A 17,290-nucleotide genomic window follows, 5' to 3' on the forward strand; every position below is an offset into this window, starting at 1 on the left:
GAGCATGGAGTCTTAACCACTGTGCCACTAGGGAAGTCGTGGTTATCTATTTTAAATAGAGCAGTGTGTTCATGTCAATCCCAAACTCCCTAACTATCCTTCTCCCCCCACCCCCCACTCCGCACCTTTCTCCCTGGTAACCATAAGTTCGTTCTCTAAGTCTCTGAGTCTGAACAAACACAAACCTGTTTTTAATTGAGTGATATTTAGAATCCATAACTTTGTTTCTGGATACAAAAAAAGAAGAATTTTGAGACGGTTCCTAAGGGGGCAATTCGTTTTCAGATCTTGTCAAACATATTCCACACTCCCTTTCTCCTCCGCCCTCCCCGACCTCTTCAAATCTCATTTCTTTGGCTAGGTCTCGCGAGATGTCGAGTTCTCATGAATTGTCCCATGAATCACCGCTCTTCCTTTTCCGGTCAGCGGCCTCAGGTGAGTGTTTCTTCGGCGTCTCTTCCGAGTGGTGAATCCTCTGGTTATCGCTGCCATCCCGGCCTTGGCGGTGCCGATTTCGAGACTCTCGGGAGGAGGACTCCCGCGACTACTGATTTTTCCCTGAGAGTGGCGTTCTGTGCGGGGAGTCGTGTCGGAGTCCCCCGCTTGGCGCCCCGGTGCTCTCGGGCCTCAGCGGGGCGCGATGGTTGGGAAGGGGGCTGGCCGGGGGTACAGGCCGGCTGTGGTGGTTCCCGACTCCGGAGGTCCAGTGTCTTCGCGGTGAGTGGTGGCTGCGAACGCAGCGCATTTGTGGCCGCATCGAGAGAAATTTGGCGGGGGGCATAAAGTCAAGTAGGGTCGAGGCTTTTATTCAGTGGCTGAACGTTAAGTGTTTCGAGTTCAGCGGCACTTAATGCAGGTAATTGAAAGTGTGGAAAAAAGACTGGAGTATTTGTGAAGCTGTGTGAGTAAAGGAGGTTTCTGTAGGGCGAGCCTGTAGAGAGTTGTAGTTGTGTCGAGTTACTTTCATCTGAAGGATCCAGGCTTGGGTTGAAACAGGCTGTGTTTTCTTCCAGAGGGTAAAAGGAATGATGTCCGTGTCACTAGTCTAGTGTCAGCACTGCTGTAGTCACTGGTAGTTGCACACGGGAAGAAACCGTGGATAGAAGGATGGCTGCGATGATGGCATTTCTTAGGACACCTTTGGATTAATCATGAAAACAACTACTCTGAGCAGCTGCGGGCAGCGTTTAGTACATAAACTGTGTAAGTTACTGTAAATATGTTGACAGAATTATATTTGCTCGTTTCCAGGTGACCTCTGAAAATGGTGCGGTATTCACTTGACCCAGAAAATCCCACAAAATGTAAGTGAACTTGAAACATTTTTTATTTTGGAGTAAGAGGCAACAAGATGCCGAGAATTAACCAAAACTTTTTTTTTTGGTATTTTTTAGCATGCAAGTCGAGAGGTTCAAATCTTCGTGTTCACTTTAAGGTATGTGAATCATAGTTATGCTCTAAAAGAGTTGTTTCACGAGTTCTAGTGAGTATTTTTTAACCATTCTAAAAAGGTAGCTGCGGTGATGCATTTCTTAGGACACCTTTGGATTTACCGTGAAAATAAATCGATTCTGAGCAGCCACCTTTTGGTCCGTGATCATCAGTATATAATGAGCACTTTGATTTAGGATTTGTGGAATTGGGTAAAACTACCAGACAACTGCTTGAGAACCTAGTGTACATATCAAGATATGGGACACATAATTGTAGTTCATAAGATGAACTACATAAGGAGAACGTATTAAAGTGAATAAACATGCTTACAGTTCACTTTTTTCCACCTTCAAACCAAGCCTCCCTCGGCTCATAATCAGATTTTTTTTCTTCATTGTATCAGCTCACGTCCTAATAATGGAAAGGTTTTGACTGTTGATAAATGGTGACCTGTTGAAAATGTTAGCATTTAGTGTTTAAAATTTGTGATTTTTAAAAAAATATATGGTTAATTCATAGCTTATATTATTTATACTTAGAACACTCGTGAAACAGCCCAGGCCATTAAGGGTATGCATATCCGAAAAGCCACCAAGTATCTGAAGGATGTCACTTTAAAGAAGCAGTGTGTGCCATTCCGTCGTTACAATGGTGGAGTTGGTAGGTGTGCCCAGGTGAGAATTCATAGTTATCATTTAAAAAGACAAACTGTTAGAGAAGGTGATTGGAGGGAGTAAGAATGGCCAAGATCTGCCTTTAATCAGGCTCTTTCTGGTTGCTGTGATGACAGTCTTAGGACACCTTTGGATTAACCATGAAAAAAACCCATCTTCTGAGCAACCTTGGTGTTGGTTAAAATAAATTCATCTTGTAACGTTAATTTAAATTGGGGGAAGTGACGAATGGTCTCTCTGGTTTTGTTTGTTTTTTAGGCCAAACAGTGGGGCTGGACGCAGGGTCGGTGGCCCAAAAAGAGTGCTGAATTTTTACTGCACATGCTCAAAAATGCAGAGAGTAATGCTGAACTTAAGGTACCCAAACCATAAACATCTTTACTTTATACGTGTAACTTGGATAGTTAACAGTTAAAGTTGCTGTTGTCCAGATTTATTTTCTTGATTGTCTTGCTTTCTCAAGTAGCTAAATTCTCCATTAAAAGAATTCTCTTAAATCTCTACCTCCAGTTTCCAACAGACCAAAATTTTTGTCTGTAAAGCATTTCAGGAGCATGGTCTGCAGTCACTTCAAGCTTAAGTCTTTAGAATTTCCCCCCTATAATCCCAGTACATGCAAAAGAAACGCTTTTTTTTCCTTGAGTATTTTACCATGGGTTTGTAAACTTTCTTGTGCCATGGACCTTTTTTATACTATGGTTTGTGATTCCCTTAACAGGATATATATATTTTTTAAGACATAAATTATATTTTTACAATGGATGGAGGTACAATGTTTATAACCCTTATTTCTTCAAGTTATTCAGACGCCATGATTTTTTTTTTTTTAATTATTTTTGCTGTGTTGGGTCTTCGTTTCTGTGCGAGGGCTTTCCTTTGTTGTGGCAAGTGGGGACAACTCTTCATCGCAGTGCGCGGGCCTCACTATCGCAGCCTCTCTTGTTGCGGAGTACAGGTTCAGTAGTTGTGGCTCATGGGCCTAGTTGCTCCGCGGCATGTGGGATCTTCCCAGACCAGGGCTCAAACCCGTGTCCCCTGCATTAGCAGGCAGATTTTCAACCACTGCGCCACCAGGGAAGCCCAGGATATTTTTAAATACAATAAATATGTACTATTCCAAAGGAACCAATGTGATTGCTGTAGTAATGATTAATGTGGTTTGTTGCCTACGTTCATAGTTGAGAGACATTAAATTTCAGTTAGAAGTTAAAACAGCAATGTGTAACTGAACAAAACCTGTGTCAACAAAACAGGTTTATCCATTAGAGGAATTATCCATTACCCTTTTGCATTTGGAAAACTGGGTCAGAACTGGAATTAATGTGGGTCTGTTTAGCTGTCGCCCTTCTAGCTGCTAAGCCTTGCTGTCAAAATCCTGTTTATCATCAAGTCTTAGAAATAGACATAGACACTACCAGATCCTGTAACTCCTTTATGAATGCCACTTACAAACTTGGTGCATTTAGCATGGAGTTTGGGTAGTTAGATTTAAGGAAGGACACTTAGAATAAAAGGTTAAAAAAAACTGCTTGAACAAATACGCTAGTTAAAGTCCTAAGGATTGCCTTTCAAATTATTTTTTTTTAAGGCAGGGATTTGAATGATACAGTTTGTGTTATTGAGATAAAGATGTTACCTAATTTTGTTCCAGGGCTTAGATGTAGATTCTCTGGTCATTGAGCATATCCAGGTGAACAAAGCCCCCAAGATGCGGCGCAGGACTTATAGAGCTCATGGTCGGATTAACCCATACATGAGCTCTCCTTGCCACATTGAGATGATCCTTACTGAAAAAGAACAGATTGTTCCCAAACCAGAAGAGGAGGTTGCCCAGAAGAAAAAGGTAAATTACTTAGTCTCTGCTCAGTTTCATTTGGTATGTTAGATTTGTGGTTGCTGTGACAGCTAACTTAGGACACCTTTGGAATAGCCATGAAAGGAGACTATTTTGAGCAACCAGCAACCTCTTCTAACTATTTTATTTTGGCTTTCATGGGTCTCATTAGTTTCTTGATTAACAGTGAATAGTCACTTCATATTGTTCAGTATGTTAAAACCATGTGATTATCCGCTTATGTCCCCACCTAGATGTCCATACCAGTTCAAATGCAACATGTCCAAAACTGGGCTCTCCTCCCTGCCCCCCAATAAGCTTGTTTTCAGTATGTGATTACATTTAGTTCTTTAAGCCTGAAACCGGGGAGTGATTCTTCACACCTAATGGATTTGTCTTCTATTGATTTTATCATTAAATATTATCCTCCATCCTTGCTGCCACTTAGTTCTTACCAGCTGGGCACCCTGCCTGCAGTCTTGGTTCTCTCCTGCTTACTACTCTGATGTCCTCCTGGCTGCCCTTCTCCCCATTCCACTTCTCTATGCCAAAGGACTCTTGATGTTGTTCCCTTTATGTTGAAATTTCCGATTACTCTTTCATGGAGTTAACAACCTTCTGGAATCTTAATAGTGCTTTTTTTCTTTTCCCCAGATATCCCAGAAGAAATTGAAGAAACAAAAACTTATGGCCCGGGAATAAATGCTGCAAAAAATAAATGCAAATAAAAGTAAAAGCAGAGTATTGGTTGTCTTAATTAGTAAATCTATTTCAAGTGCCATCACAAAATGGATCAAATGAGTTTTCATAAAACATGTTGTTTTGCATCTTTTGGTGCTTTACGTAAAATGGAATTAGAACATGGGGAAATTTCTGAATCTCTTTTCCACCCACTTTATTGAGATTTAACACACTGTACAGTCTTAAGTAGCATTTAGTATATTCAGTTATGCATCCATCAGCACAATGAATTTTAGAGTTTTTCATGATCCCAAAGAGGAACCTTGGTAGTGGTTGGCTATCACCTCCCCCCAATCTAGTGCTGGGTGACTATTTCTGACTGTAGATTTGCCTATTCTGGACAATTCATATAAATGAAATCACAGTGTGACCTTCCTCACTGGCTTTGACTTAGCATTTTTTCAGGGTTGTAGAATGTACCTGTGGTCATCATACAAATATTTAATCAAACATTTGGGGCTTTTTTTCTTTTAGCTACTATTGGTGTTGCTGTGAACTATAAAAGTTCTTGTGTGGGCATATTTTCCTTTCACTTGGGTGTATACCAAGAGTGGAATTCCAGGGTCATAAGGTAATTTTAGTGAACACTGGAGGAACTGCAGGACTCCTAAAGCAGTGCCGGTTTACAGTGCGATCTGCGCAGTGTATGAAGGTTCTTATTCATCGCCTAGATTTCGCTGATTATAGCCGTCCTAGTGGGAGGAAAGTTGTATACCCATTTCTTGTAAAAATACCCGCTCAAAGCTGACGATGTTAATTTTCCCTGCTCTTGAATTTAAGACCCTTGTAGCAGGGTGAGTAGCTTAGCCAGCCACAACTGCGTTCCAAAACAGCCTAATCGTCACCGCAAGCTTCCCTGTTGGTGGTGAGTCACCGGTACAGGCGCTTATCCTCTCCTGGGTCCGTGTCGTAGATCTTGTTCCGGTGACCGGGCGACCGGGAAGCACGGCGCTTCTGCCACACCCGCAAGCTCTAAGCTGACTGCCGGGGCTGCGCCGGAAGCCGCTTCCGTCCCCGCAGGGCTACACTGTTACGTCGGGTGCGTCCTCAGGCTGACGCAGGCGCGCCTTTGTCGGTCCCTCTTCCGGTGCCTGTTGGGTAGGCTGTGGCACGTCCCCCCGCGACCCTCCCTCCAGAAGCGTGGACACTGCCAGTGGGGCTTGGTGGCCGCGGGTGAGCGGGGCCGGGGTCCGGGCTGCGGCCGGGTCTTCGGGGCGCTGCGCGTTCTCCTGCCCTCACGGTACACCAGCGCCCCTGCCCTGTGCCTCCCCCTGGGTCGGTCTCCACCCCTTCCTGCCTCCGTCCGCCTCCCTTTGCCTCAGGATCCGCTCTCTGGTCTGTATTGTCGGTTATCACTTTTTATCGTCGTCGCCACCATTCGCTCGTACTCTCCGCCTTCAGTCCTTGCCTTTGACTTAGCCTGTCCCGCTCTCTTTTGTCTCCAGTGAAGTGATCCGCCGACTGGTCACTTAGAGGAAGTGGCATTCCCCCGCCACAGCTGCCCTTGTTCTCAGAGAGCCTCCGCCTTTTCCTGTTCCATTGTATTGGACTACGTCGAATGCAAGAAATTCCTCTCCTCCACGTTTCAATCCATCTTTCTCGCTGTGTTGTATATTCGAGAATTGGCTTGGAGGGAGTAAATAAAATCGTGATTCTATCAATTTATCATAGTCACCTTCTAGACCTTTCTAAGCCATAATTGTAACAAAAGTAATTAGTACTAATTCTTGAATTCATTTAAAGCACAATTTCAAGTAGGTAAAAACCTGAATCTTTGTGATGGAGGGATTGCCTGTCACCGTATTGCCAGTTGTTTTGAACGGTTTAGTTGCAATGGAAAGTTTGGTAGAAAGGGGAATAACATGATGATCGTGTTTTGGGGAGAGAAAATGCAAGAGCACTGAGCTAGGAAACCAGAATTATGATTTCTGGTCTTAGCCAGTTCTAGTTACTAGTTACCTGAAGTGTGAACTTTGGACAGGTTACAACTTTTGGATGTGTTTGGGATTTGTTTTGGTTTTTTTTCTTATGGTAGCAACATTTACGTAGTACTTAATATGTGCAGACACGGTTCTGAGCTTTGTATTCCTATTTATCTCATCCACACTACATCCCTGTGAGATCGGTACTATTATTGTCTTCTTTTTGCGCATGGGAGAATTAAGGCACAGTCTGGTGAAATAATTTGCCCAGGAACACTATCTAGAAAATGGTGAAAGGAGGGCTCAAATCCAGGCAGCTGCCAGCCATCCTGTTTGATTATTATGCTATGGTACCTAAACCAGTAAGAAGTCTTTTCAGATCAGATTCTAAATGTCTAGGAGCCAAAATTATGATTTCTTGAAAAGTGCTGAAAAAAACTTGCTCATTTGGCTTATTTTGATCAGAGGATATATTCTTTAAAATTTTGGAACAAAATATTTTGGCAAATTCTAAAATTATTTTAATTTAGGGGACTGTTTTAAAGACTCCAGTTATGAATCCCTTATAAAATAGTTGGTCATTCCCTGATACACATTTACATTTTTATTTGTTTACAGCTCTTGTAATTCATTTCAAAGCCACATTCAGATTGGATTATGTATACCACTCTTCACTTGTGTTGTGAATCATTTTAAATTGCCTGAGCGTAGCGGTACTTACTCATTTACCACTAAATACTACTTAGCTTACAATATTTTGAAAATAAGTTTAACATGCTGAATTATTAGCCTTATGCACTGTTCTGAAGTTTCTTAGTTTTTAAAGCCTTTGCTAAGGGATTAAAAATTCTTGTAAATTTAAGAGGTCTTCGGTTTAATTGTGTGTTATGGAAGTAGTATTGGCTCTTTTTCAAGAAATTGCTGATCTTGAGAAATTCCAAGTTGACTTCTAATTATCAAGGAAATTTAGGTGTTAATTTTTGGAAATTGACTTATACCAATAATACTAAATAAAACTTTTATTACTTAATACCCCTTTATTGCCATTAAAAAGAAAAAGCAAATCTGTCAAGGGAGAGTTGTTGGCTGGGAAAGGCCAGCCAGTATGCAGCCTAGAGGTCTTCCAAAGTGATATCTTAGTACCATATTACAAGATTTGCCCTTAGCATTGTTCAGTCCCTGGAGATGATTAGGCCCTGGGAGTTAATTCACACTAAACCGGCGTATGTCAAAATTACCAAATTCCTTAATGTTTTTGTGCCTCCTTTTCTTTATCCATAAATGGAAATGCCAGGGTACTCAACCTCACTGGGTGTTTTGAGGATTAAATGAGTTGATACATGTAAAGGGCTTAACTGCCTAGCACCCCGCAAATGATGGTGTCATTCCTTTATCATCACATTTATGGTTGTGGAGCAGTGATTGGAGAGGTTTGGAGGCAGGCACCTCACTATTATTTTCAGGTCTACCACCTGTTATTCCTTTACCTTGTAGATAGCAGCATTTTTATTTAATAGACTCTTGCTCTAAGCTAATACCTGTAGTGTGATTTAAGTTTTTCCTTCAGTGTGGAAATAGTCTTTTCATATATCTTAATCTAGGTAAATTCCTTCAGTCATTACTCTATGATGATCTAATTTGTTCTTCTTGTTTATCAACAGTTGAGGATCTCAAGCCTGGGACAATGGTGTGCATTCCCTGCATCGTCATTCCAGTTCTGCTCTGGGTCTACAAAAAGTTCCTGGAACCATATATATACCCTCTGATTTCCCCCTTTGTTAGTCGTATGTGGCCTAGGAAAGCTATACAAGAATCCAACGATAAAAACAAAGGCAAAATAGACTGTAAGGTAAGAACATTAAAATGCCTTGAATAAGGGGGGGTGGGGATGCGGGATGAAATACTTGCCTTTTGGAAAGGCAAGTTCTTCCAACCAGAAGCTTCATGAATGTGTCTAAATTTCCTTCTTTTTTAAAATAGGGGTTTTGGATTTTTATTTGTAATTAACGTTTGCTTTAAACTAAGGTTTTAAACTAGTCCTCTGATTTATGCATTTGCTTCTTGCTTTATGGCCAAGATAATAACCAGTATTTCCTGAGTGGTAAGAGTAATGGTAAATAGTTAATAAATAACAAGAGATGATTCTAAAATAAGCCAGGTTTCACTGACTGATAACTTTGATAAGAGATTTAATTGGTAGGATCATAGAGGTTTTTTTTTTTTTAACAAAATGGAGTTATTTTTTAAAATGAGTATTTAGACAACTGTGTTGTTTTTAGTGTTTGGTGATTGTTAAATACAGCTTCGTGTTCAGCTGCACAAATTTAGCCATCCTGCACATTTCTAGAAATAGTTTTTTCATTCTGAAGTTATTGTCTGTTTTTAAAGAGAATATCTCTTAAACTGTATGTCTGTTTGTTGTAATAATATCTAAAGTGGTTTTTCATTTTAGGGTGCAGACGTAAATGGATTACCGACAAGAGACAAGAGGACCAACAGAAATCTCTGATAAAAAGAAAAACTAAAGTGATGGTCCCAAAGCATCGCATTGTTTTAAAAATGGATCTGATAGTATGAAGCACCTTCTTTGTACTTGTCTCTGATCTTTTTCCCTGAAACCAGAATTTGGGTTAGATAGTTTAGATATTTACCTGACACTAATCAGGAAATACCTGGTATTTGTATTTAAAATGTAGCTAGTTATATTTAATGACATCATTCCTGAGTTCCTTTTTCATTAAAGTAGCTTTCATTTCTTTTATTGCAGTTTTAAAAATATGAATAAAGAAAAGGTTCCTGCTAGTAGACACTGTTACTAAATCAGTCCCTAAAAATCCTTGGGGCTCTAGCTTTTATTCAGGCTCTTCAATTTGAGGAGTATAATTTTACTGTGAAAGAGTGCAGTGAGACTGTGCAGTGAAATGAAAGGTAGTTTTTGGAGATGATAATTACTTGAAACATAAAGATGTAATCACTATCTCACTCAATGGAGCAGCTTATCTATGAGAGTAGTAATTACTGTTTATTGCTCTGAGGAAGATAGAAAAGACAGGGAAATGGGGTAACCTCTGAAAAATGGAACATCTTTTACGTAAATGGCTAATGTATATTATAAAATTCTAATTCTTGTTGCATTCCTTCTGTTCCTACGAATGTATTAAATATTCAGTTTAGCTTATTGTTCTTTTTTCTTTTAAAATATAAATACTTAAAAGTAAGATTTTTTTAACCACATCAGAAATCAGGATTGTAATAGTGTGATGGCATCCGGATAGTTATGGGGCAGTGATTTTTTTTTCTTCTTTTTTTTTAAAGTTTAGATTGTATCAGTTATTTTGTTCCATAATGAGACACCAAAATTTGAGGTTTTCAGCAACAGTGATGTGACTGGACAGTTATTTGCTGGTCTGGGCCTCTCCACATGATCTGTCATCCCCGGGACTCTTCATTTTAAGTGTAAGGATCTATAAATATTCAAAGAAGATGAGACATATCTTTATAGAATATTTATTTTCACTGAAGCAAGGAGAAGTTAGAAAGGACTCCCCGCCTTGGATCCCCAGTGAAGTCCTGGGTCCTAACTGAGGCTCTGTTAAGCTGTGTCTGGTCAAGTCATTGATCCACCTTGGACTTCCTTTGATATAAACGTGTTTCAACTTTTCTGCCCCAGCCTACCTGAGGGATAAGATAAATTCTCATTAGCAACTAAATCCAGTTGATTAGTTTCTTTTTTAAGGTATTAAAGACTGTATTATGAAAATAGCAGATGTTCATAGTAGAACAACGCAAGGGCAGGTTAAATTTTAAAAGTTAATGTTAATGATTAATTAACATTAATGAAAAGTTAATGTTCTTTCTCTACTCTCATTCCTTTGTTCTAGCTCCACAGATGTAACCACTATTAGCTTTTTGTATAGCCTTCTAGCAACTTGCTTAAAATATATCATTTTTTAAAAATCAAATAAGGTCTATAATGCCCTTACTCCCATAGTCCCCCAAGGCTTTACTCATTTAGCTGTTGCTTTTGTTTAGGATTTATCTTCATATTTTAAGTGATACATGTATACTGCAGTTTTGGGAGCTATCAACTTTAAACATTACTGACTTCCTGCCATGGTTGAGATATAAAAGCTGTTTTACACTGTAGTCCCTCTACTTCTCCCACACATCCTCCAGATGTGTTTTTGTAAATTTTGACTAAGTCATCAGTGTGTATATCATTATGCGTGCTCCAGATGTTTTCCATTTGCCCCTCCAAATCTGCTCCCTCACCCTACTCTCCTGCTCAAGAAAGCTGTATGGACTACATCAGCAGGCTCCCTATGACCTCTGGGATCTTTTGGTTTGGCCAGTGGTATCTGCAGCAGGAGATGGGAGGGAGCGAAGGAAAGAATGAGGTCAGAGTATTTATCCCCTTGGCTCCTTCCCTTCAAGGTCTCTTCAGGTCAGATGTGTTCCTCAGCCAAAAGTCACCGTACCTCATGGTGACCAACTCCACATGACCCCTTTCAGTTTCCACTAATGTCTCCCTTTCCTTGTCTTTTTGGGCCTACGGTTGATGGCATCTGTTACTACTGGCTTTGGGTCACTGCTTTATCTTGAGCGTACCATCTGCTTCTTGCTGGACACTGATAAGATGAACAGGTGACTACTGCTCACTGCATAGATTGTGAGTGTAGTGCGATTGAGTTTCCCTTCACTTAGAGCATTGCTTGCCTGCAGTTACTCATTACCTTTTTCTCCCTGTACACTTCCTCCATTAACTAGTTGTTGCCCAGGCCTGAGGCACAGTGGCAGTCCTTGGGACTTTTCTTCACCACTCCTGTGTTGGATCTCTTGTTCCTTGGATCCCGTACCTTCCTCTGTTGGTTTACTCCTTCATTTTTCCTGTAGCATACCAGTTTTTCTAATTCAGTACTCTTAAAAGTTGAGATGGATAATTTTGAAAAGTGGCCCCCCAGATCACTCCAGTTCATTTAAACCTACCTTCCTGAGAATCACTGGTCTTCTAAGGCCTTTTCTGCTTCTAGCAGTCTCCCACTAGAGCACTGGTTCCCAATCTTGTATTTTCACCTACTAGTAAATATTTGTAAAAAAGTTGAGGGGGCTACTACATCGTTACCAACTTTTAATTTTGCCAAGCAGGAATATATTAAAAGGCTGTGACTTATTATCACCATTATTTCATAAAAGAAGACATTGTGACACCAAAAGAGTGAAGAGGAACATGGGAATAAAGGATAATAGTAGCCCATTACTGTGAATACGTTTATAAAAGATATCTTTGTTTTCGTGAGAAATTCACAATTTTGTCCATATTTTTCTGTTTTTTTGTCAAAAGCTTTTTCTGCATCTCTTGATGATCATATGGTTTTTATTCTTCAATTTGTTAATATGGTGTATCACATGGATTGATTTGCGTATATTGAAAAATCCTTGCATCTCTGGGATAAATCCCACTTGATCATGGTGTATGATCCTTTTAATGTGTTGTTGGATTCTGTTTGCTAGTATTTTGGGTTTTTTTGAGGGTTTTTGCATCTATATTCATCAGTGATATTGATCTTTAATTTTCTTTTTTTTGTAGTATGTTTGTCTGGTTTTGGTATCAGGGTGATGGTGGCCTCATAGAATGAGCTTGGGAGTGTTCCTTTCTCCGCAATTTTTTGGAAGAGTTTGAGAAAGACGGGTGTTAGCTCTTCTCTAAATGTTTGGTAGAATTCACCTGTGAAGCCATGTGGTCCTGGACTTTTGTTTGTTAGGAGATTTTTTTTTTTTTTTTTTTTTGCAGTACGCAGGCCTCTCACTGTTGTGGCCTCTCCCGTTGCGGAGCACAGGCTCCAGACGCGCAGCCTCAGCGGCCATGGCTCATGGGCCTAACTGCTCCGCGGCATGTGGGATCTTCCTGGACCAGGGCACGAGCCCACGTCCCCTGCATCGGCAGGCAGACTCTCAACCACTGTGCCACCAGGGAAGCCCTATTGGGAGATTTTTAATCACAGTTTCAGTTTCATTGCCTGTGGTTGGTCTGTTCATATTTTCTGTTTCTTCCTGGTTCAGTCTGGGAAGATTATACCTTTCTAAGAATTTGTCCATTTCTTCCAGGTTATCCATTTTATTGGCATAGAGTTGCTTTTAGTAGTCTCTTAGGATGCTTTGTATTTCTGCGGTGTCTGTTGTAACATCTCCTTTTTCATTTCTAATTTTATTGATTTGAGTCCTCTCCCTCTTTTTCTTGATGAGTCTGGCTAAAGGTTTATCAATTTTGTTTATCTTCTCAAAGAACCAGCTTTTAGTTTTATTGATCTTTGCTATTGTTTTCCTTGTTTCTATTTCATTTATTTCTGCTCTGATCTTTATGATTTCTTTCCTTCTGCCAACTTTGGGTTTTGTTTATTCTTCTTTTTCTAGTTCCTTTAGGTGTAAGGTTAGATTGTTTATTTGAGATTTTTCTTGTTTCTGGAGGTAGGCTTGTATAGCTATAAACTGCCCTCTTAGAACTGCTTTTGCTGCATGCCATAGGTTTTGGATCGTCATGTTTTCATTGTCTTTTGTCCCTAGGTATTTTTTGATTTCCTCTTTGATTTCTTCAGTGATCTCTTGGTTATTTAGTAACGTATTGTTTAGCCTCCATGTGTTTGTGTTTTTTATGTTATTTTCCCTGTAATTCATTTCTAATCTCATAGTGTTGTGGTCATAAAAGATGCTTGATATGATTTCAGTTTTCTTAAATTTACTGAGGCTTGATTTGTGACCCAAGATGTGATCTATCCTGGAGAATGTTCCATGTGCACTTGAGAAGAAAGTGTAATCTGCTGTTTTTGGATGGAATGTCCTATAAATATCACGTTATCTGGTCTGTTGTGTCATTTAAAGCTTCTGTTTCCTTATTTATTTTCATTTTGGATGATCTGTCCATTGGTGTAAGTGAGGTGTTAAAGTCCCCCACTATTATTGTGTTACTGTTGATTTCTTCTTTTATAGCTGTTAGCAGTTGCCTTATGAATTGAGGTGCTCCTATGTTGGGTGCATGTATATTTATAATTGTTATATCTTCTTTCTGGATTGACCCCTTGATCATTATGTAGTGTCCTTCCTTGTCTCTTGTAACATTCTGTATTTTAAAGTCTGTTTTGTCTGATATGAGTATTGCTACTCCAGCTTTATTTTGATTTCCATTTGCATGGAATATCTTTTTTCATCCCCTCACTTTCAGTCTGAATGTGTCCCTAGATCTGAAGTGGGTCTCTTGTAGACAGCAAATATATGGGTCTTGTTTTTGTATCCATTCAGCAAGCCTGTGTCTTTTGATTAGAGCATTTAATCCATTCACATTTAAGGTAATTATCGATAGGTATGTTCCTGTGACCTTTTTCTTAATTGTTTTGGGTTTGTTTTTCTAGGTCCTTTTCTTCTCTTGTGTTTCCCAGTTAGAGAAGTTCCTTTAGCATTGTTGTAGAGCTGGTTTGGTGGTGCTGAATTCTCCTAGCTTTTGCTTGTCTGTAAAGCTTTTGATTTCTCCATTGAATCTGAATGAGATCCTTGCCGGGTAGAGTCATCTTGGTTGTAGGTTCTTCCCTTTCATCACTTTAAATATATCATGCCACTCCCTTCTGGCTTGTAGAGTTTCTGCTGAGAAATCAGCTGTTAACCTTATAGGAGTTCCCTTGTATGCTATTTGTCATTTTTCCCTTGCTGCTTTTAATAATTTTTCTTTGTCTTTAATTTTTGCTGATTTGATTACTGTGTGTCTCGGTGTGTTTCTCCCTGGGTTTATCCTGTATGGGACTATCTGTGCTTCCTAGACTTGGGTGGCTCTTCCCTTTCCCATGTTAGGGAAGTTTTCGACTATAATCTCTTCAGATATTTTCTCGGGTCCTTTCCTTTCTCCTTCTGGGACCCCTATAAGGCGAATGTTGTTGTGTTTAATGTTGTCTCAGAGGTCTCTTAGGCTGTCTTCATTTCTTTTCATTCTTTTTTCTTTATTCTGTTCTGCAGCAGTGAATTCCACCATTCTGTCTTCCAGGTCACTTATCCTTTCTTCTGCCTCAGTTATTCTGCTATTGATTCCTTCTAGTGTAGTTTTCATTTCAGTTATTGTATTGTTCATCTCTGTTTGTTTGTTCTTTAATTCTTCTAGGTCTTTGTTAAACATTTCTTGCATCTTCTCGATCTTTGCCTCCATTCTTTTTCTGAGGTCCTGGATCATCTTCACTATCATTATTCTGAATTCTTTTTCTGGAAGGTTGCCTATCTCCACTTCATTTAGTTGTTTTTCTGGGGTTTTATCTTCTTCCTTCATCTGGTACATAGCCCTCTGCCTTTTCATCTCATCTCTCTTTCTGTGAATGTGGTTTTTGTTCCACAGGCTGCAGGATTGTAGTTCTTTTTGCTTCTACATATTTTTCTTTTTGTGGTTGGTGAAAACTTTTTTAAAAATAAATTTATTTATTTATTTATTTATTTTGGGTTGCATTGGGTCTTCTTTGCTGTGTGTCAGGCTTTCTCTAGTTGCAGTGCGCGGGCTTCAGTAGTTTTGGCACATGGGCTCAGTCATTGTCATTCAAGGGCTCTAGAGCGCGGGCTCAGTAGTTGTGACTCACAGGCTTAGTTGCTCTGCGGCATGTGGGATCTTCCCAGATCCAGGATCAAACCCGTGTCCCCTGCACTGGCAGGCGGATTTTTAACCACTGTGCCACTAGGGAAGCCTGGTTGATGAAAGCTTATCACCTATCCTTGGATTGGACTTGGTAACCACCGTTCTATACCACACAACTATTCTCTTGCCCCAAACCCCCACAGTCAATTCTGACATGTTAATCTATATTATATATATGTTAAGTGTAGAGTCAAGGATTCCAAAGCTGTACTCTTAAATTGTCTTAAAATATTAATCCCCTACAGAGCGATCACAGCTGCTGATACCTTGTAAGACCTTTGTGGGAATAATTGGGCAGAAATGGAGAGGAAAAGTGTGGACTAATCAGTGAGGACTTGTTTTCAGTGTTTGATTTTGATCACCTTTAGCATGACTTTTTTTTTTTTTTTTTTGCGGTATGCGGGCCTCTCACTGTTGTGGCCTCTCCCATTGCGGAGCACAGGCTCCGGACGCGCAGGCCTAGCGGCCATGGCTCACAGGCTTAGTTGCTCCGCGGCATGTGGGATCTTCCCGGACCAGGGCACGAACCCGTGTCTCCTGCATCGGCAGGCGGATTCTCAACCACTGCGCCACCAGGGAAGCCCTAGCATGACTTTTTAACTTACCTAGTTTTCAGTAGCTTATTTTGCCCTAGTTTACTTTAACTGCATTTCCTGTCTCTGAGATGGGCTCATTTTCTCAGATAGTTCTCTGAGGCTCACCTGAAAGACTTGGGTTTTGTCTCATCTTTTTCATTACTAAGTGGCCTTCCTAGGAAACAGGTGAGTCAGCACTTCCCCAAAATGACCATGTCTGATGTGTTGATCTACTCAGCAGACTGATGGGATTGAAAAGAACTTTTACCCACTGATCCTAAGCCTCTTGAACTCTCTAAAGCTAAATGTCCTAGGTTCACTCATAATCAAAAGGAGAAAGACGAGGGGAGTTTCCTTGTGGTTTCCTCTCCATATAGCTACTGGCTAGTTCTATCCGCAAAGCCATATTCATTAATATTGTAACAGTTCCTTAAGAAAGAAACACAGTCTATGGGTAGATGTATTTAAATGAATGAGAGGTTAAATTGAGAAGGTATGACTGTGAAGGGCAGTGTGTGGTGGAGTAGTTGCAGAGTATACTTAAAAACGTCAAATGTTGAGCTGGTATGGACTTTCAGATACACCTAACCCCATCCTCTCATTTCTACTAAAATGGCTCAATGGCAAAAAAAAAAAAAAAAAAAGTTAAAAGAGGTAGCCTAGGTGCTGGAACAGGGCACATCTGCAGGACTGCCATGTACAGTTGTGCTATGTGCACTGCCCAGTTTCAGAGAGCACCATTCACACGGACAGCAATGTAAATGATGCCCCTAGATCTACACATTGCACATCCACAATCCTACTCAGGTCCTGCTCCTGCCATGTAAATCAGCAGATGAAGTTTCACACTTCCTTGGTGTATTCATTTTTTGTTGTTGCATAAAAAATTACCACAAACTTAGTGGCTTAAAACAACACAAATTTATTATCCCACATTTTCTGTAGGTCAGCCATCCGGGTGTGACATGGCCTGATTCTCCACTCAGGGTTTCACCAGGCTGAAACCAGGACGTTGAGGTTCTTGTCTGGGCTTCCAAGTTCACTGGTTGCCAGCAGAATTTGTTCCCTTATGGCTGTAGGACTGAGGTTCCTACTGTCCTCTAGTCAGCCAGGGACTGCACTTAGCTCCTAGAGGCTAACTGTGGTTCCTAGGCATCTGTCCCCTATAGGCAGCTCACAACATGGATGTTCACTTTCTCCCAGAGCAGGCAGAGCACCTCTTTGACTTCTAAACTTCTGGGACCAGCAGAGAAAATTCTCTGCTTTTTAAAGGGCTCATGTGATTAAATCGGGTCCAAATAATTTCCCCAACGTAAGTTCAACTAATTTGGGATTAATTATATCTGCAAAATATCTTTACAGCAGCACCTAGTTTAGTATTTGATTGTTATTTGGGAGGAGGTGTGCGTACATCAGGGGCCGGGAAGCTAGGGGGACCATCTGAGAAGTCT

General features: G+C 40.4%; 2 protein-coding genes and 4 non-coding genes across 7 annotated transcripts; all 6 read left to right on the forward strand.

Moving 5' to 3' along the window:
• The first annotated feature begins 371 nt into the window (after positions 1 to 371).
• RPL17 (ribosomal protein L17) lies at positions 372 to 4,678 on the forward strand. 2 transcript variants are annotated; one of them, XM_059039820.2, is made up of 7 exons: positions 372 to 435; positions 1,252 to 1,304; positions 1,395 to 1,435; positions 1,974 to 2,108; positions 2,367 to 2,465; positions 3,760 to 3,951; positions 4,597 to 4,678. In XM_059039820.2, exons 2-7 carry the CDS (start codon positions 1,265 to 1,267, stop codon positions 4,642 to 4,644), a joined length of 555 nt encoding a protein of 184 aa, XP_058895803.1. In that variant the 5' UTR covers positions 372 to 435; positions 1,252 to 1,264; the 3' UTR covers positions 4,645 to 4,678. The 2 variants fall into 2 exon arrangements, with proteins under 2 accessions (XP_058895803.1, XP_066870364.1); XM_067014263.1 differs by having other exon boundaries at positions 425 to 717.
• Positions 1,112 to 1,175, forward strand: LOC131743002 (small nucleolar RNA SNORD58). The gene has a single exon (XR_009331660.1). It is a non-coding gene; the product is annotated as a small nucleolar RNA SNORD58 (small nucleolar RNA).
• Positions 1,516 to 1,580, forward strand: LOC131743001 (small nucleolar RNA SNORD58). Its single transcript, XR_009331659.1, has one exon. It is a non-coding gene; the product is annotated as a small nucleolar RNA SNORD58 (small nucleolar RNA).
• On the forward strand, positions 2,210 to 2,275 carry LOC131743000 (small nucleolar RNA SNORD58). Its single transcript, XR_009331658.1, has one exon. It is a non-coding gene; the product is annotated as a small nucleolar RNA SNORD58 (small nucleolar RNA).
• LOC131743003 (small nucleolar RNA SNORD58) lies at positions 4,002 to 4,065 on the forward strand. The gene has a single exon (XR_009331662.1). It is a non-coding gene; the product is annotated as a small nucleolar RNA SNORD58 (small nucleolar RNA).
• Positions 4,679 to 5,667: 989 nt separating the features above from the next.
• On the forward strand, positions 5,668 to 9,323 carry C15H18orf32 (chromosome 15 C18orf32 homolog). The gene is given in 4 exon segments (XM_067014264.1): positions 5,668 to 5,722; positions 8,267 to 8,454; positions 9,058 to 9,081; positions 9,083 to 9,323. Coding segments are annotated over 3 exon segments (237 nt in total). The 5' UTR covers positions 5,668 to 5,722; positions 8,267 to 8,289; the 3' UTR covers positions 9,131 to 9,323.
• Positions 9,324 to 17,290: the final 7,967 nt, after the last annotated feature.

The sequence above is a fragment of the Kogia breviceps genome, chromosome 15 (genome assembly GCF_026419965.1).
Source record: "Kogia breviceps isolate mKogBre1 chromosome 15, mKogBre1 haplotype 1, whole genome shotgun sequence".
Taxonomy (NCBI): Eukaryota; Metazoa; Chordata; class Mammalia; order Artiodactyla; family Physeteridae; genus Kogia; species Kogia breviceps.